At 47.5% G+C, this 2,500-nt stretch overlaps 1 protein-coding gene across 1 annotated transcript in view; it reads left to right on the top strand.

The window, feature by feature from the left end:
• The window catches only part of LOC143277389 (CWF19-like protein 2), a 37,985-nt gene that overhangs the window by 28,655 nt on the left and 6,830 nt on the right, over positions 1–2,500 (top strand). The window contains exon 14 of the mRNA XM_076582172.1: positions 479–634. Coding sequence (XP_076438287.1) covers positions 479–634 — 156 coding nt within the window. The remainder of the gene's footprint in view (positions 1–478; positions 635–2,500) is intronic.

The raw sequence follows: 2,500 nt of genomic DNA, 5'->3' as shown, positions 1-2,500 counted from the left end.
CTAAACGTCTTGTCGGCGTGGTTTCACTTTCAGACATTCCGCAAGCAGCTGGTGCGGATGTTCCCTTAAGCAGCTGGTGCAGTTGTTCCCTAACGTCTTGTTGGCGTGGTTTCACTTTCAGACATTCCGGAAGCAGCTGTGCAGATGTTCCCTTAAGCAGCTGGTGCGGATGTTCCCTAACATCTTGTCGGCGTGGTTTCACTTTCAGACGTTCCGGAAGCAGCAGTGCAGATGTTCCCTAATGTCTCTTTGGCGTGGTTTCACTTTCAGACATTCCAGAAGCAGCTGGTGCAGATGTTCCCTAAAGTCTTGTCGGCGTGGTTTCACTTTCAGACCTCTGGAAGCAGCTGGTGCGGATGTTGGCAGATGTTCCCTAACGTCTTGTCGGCGTGGTTTCTCTTTCAGACATTCCGGAAGCAGCTGGTGCGGATGTTGGAAGATGTTCCCTAACGTCTTGTCGGCGTGGTTTCTCTTTCAGACGTTCCGGAAGCAGCTGGTGCGGATGTTCACCTCCCAGGACCAGGACGTGGTGTTTATGGAGACCAGCATGCACCTGAGACACTTCCCCCACATGGCGCTGGAGTGCGTTCCCCTGGAGCGAGAGATCGGAGACATGGCGCCCATCTACTTCAAGGTGAGCGGTGCACTGTGCGATAGTCTGTCGTGTCCGACTGTGACCATCAGAACAGCAGAGGAAGCAGTTGCTGTCTCGGCTGTCCACACACCATCGGCAGGTCCACTTCCTTTGCGTTAGCTGTGCTTGACTATGTGTGTATACAGATGTATGTGTACATAACTACATGCATGTATATGAATGTGTATTGTGTGTGCGTGTGTTTATGTAAGTTTGTGCCTGCGTATGTGTGCGTATGTGTTAGGGTAGCTGTTAGATACACATGTATGTTAAAATGTGTGTATGCAGTGTGTGTGTGTGTGTGTGTAGTCACATTTTTGTATGTGTATGTAACATAGATGTAATGTTTTATGTTAACAAAAGCGTTTTTGTAAAGCACCTAGAGCAGATTTCTGGATAGTGTGCTATATAAGTATCTATTATTATTATTATTAACTATCTGGGCTAGAATTTGGATTATAGTGGAGAGTGTCTCGCCCAAGTTATGTCCCCTCTCTCTCCGCCGGCAGGGTTTTAGGACAGTCGGCGTTGGGATGGTTTCAGCCAAAGGCCAATTAGCCCCCAAGGCTGCAGCACTAAGAGCCAGTGCTAGTCTTGCCTCCTAGTTTGAGAGTCACAGTCCTTCACAAAAGATTTAAGTTGTGAATGCCTTCCCACTGCATTTGTATTTGTATTTGTATTTCTTTTTATCACAACAGATTTCTCTGTGTGAAATTCGGGCTGCTCTCCCCAGGGAGAGTGCGTCGCTATACTACAGTGCCACCCATTTTTTTGTATTTTTTCCTGCGTGCACTTTTATTTGTTTTTCCTATCAAAGTGGATTTTCCTACAGAATTTTGCCAGGAACAACCCCTTTGTTGCCGTGGGTTCTTTTACGTGCGCTAAGTGCATGCTGCACACGGGACCTCGGTTTATCGTCTCATCCGAATGACTAGCGTCCAGACCACCACTCAAGGTTTAGTGGAGGGGGAGAAAATATCGGCGGCTGAGCTGTGATTCGACCAGCGCGCTCAGATTCTCTCGCTTCCTAGGCGGACGCGTTACCCCTAGGCCATCACTCCACATTGGAGAAACCACTGATAACACAGCTCTCACTTTGCTGTTGGCCCAACTGTAAGCCTATGTCAATCTGTGATATAAGCTGAGTGTTGGACCTTGATATTCTTCTTCTTCTTCTTCTTCTTCTGCGTTCGTGGGCTGCAACTCCCACATTCACTCATATATACGCGAGTGGGCTTTTACGTGTATGACCGTTTTTAACCCGCCATGTAGGCAGCCATACTCCGCTTTTGGGGCTGTGCATGCTGGGTATGTTCTTGTTTCCATAACCCACGGAACGCTGACATGGATTACAGGATCTTTTAACGTGCGTACTTGATCTTCTGCTTGCGTATACACACGAAGGGGGTTCAGGCGCTGGCAGGTCTGCACATATGTTGACCTGGGAGATCGTAAAAATCTCCACCCTTTACCCACCAGGCGCCATCACCGTGATTTGAACCCGGGACCTTCAGATTGAAAGTCCAACGCTTCGACCATTCGGCTATTGCGCCCGTCGACCTTGATCAATGCAAGGGGAAAAGAAAAATTAGGTTTTTTTTTTAAATGTTATAAATTGAAGGTTAAATGTGACACAGCATGCGAAAACCACCGCCTAAAGTCACAGCCAGCTATTCTAAGCTGTGCACAAAAACACCTCATTAGGATCAAAAGAATGAAAATAATCGAGATTTTTTCCAAATTTTCCATCTTTGAAGTCTTATCTTTGCTGTCGGTAAGTATTTTGACATAAAAGGGTCTGACACACCAGCGAAGTGGTTAGCGTCGCGGGCTGACTGCTGGGAGGACGCGGGTTCGAATCCCAGT

The sequence above is a fragment of the Babylonia areolata genome, chromosome 34, assembly GCF_041734735.1.
Source record: "Babylonia areolata isolate BAREFJ2019XMU chromosome 34, ASM4173473v1, whole genome shotgun sequence".
NCBI lineage: Eukaryota > Metazoa > Mollusca > Gastropoda > Neogastropoda > Buccinidae > Babylonia > Babylonia areolata.
Note: the sequence above shows the minus strand (reverse complement) of the source record. Positions and strands in the feature narration are given on the sequence as shown.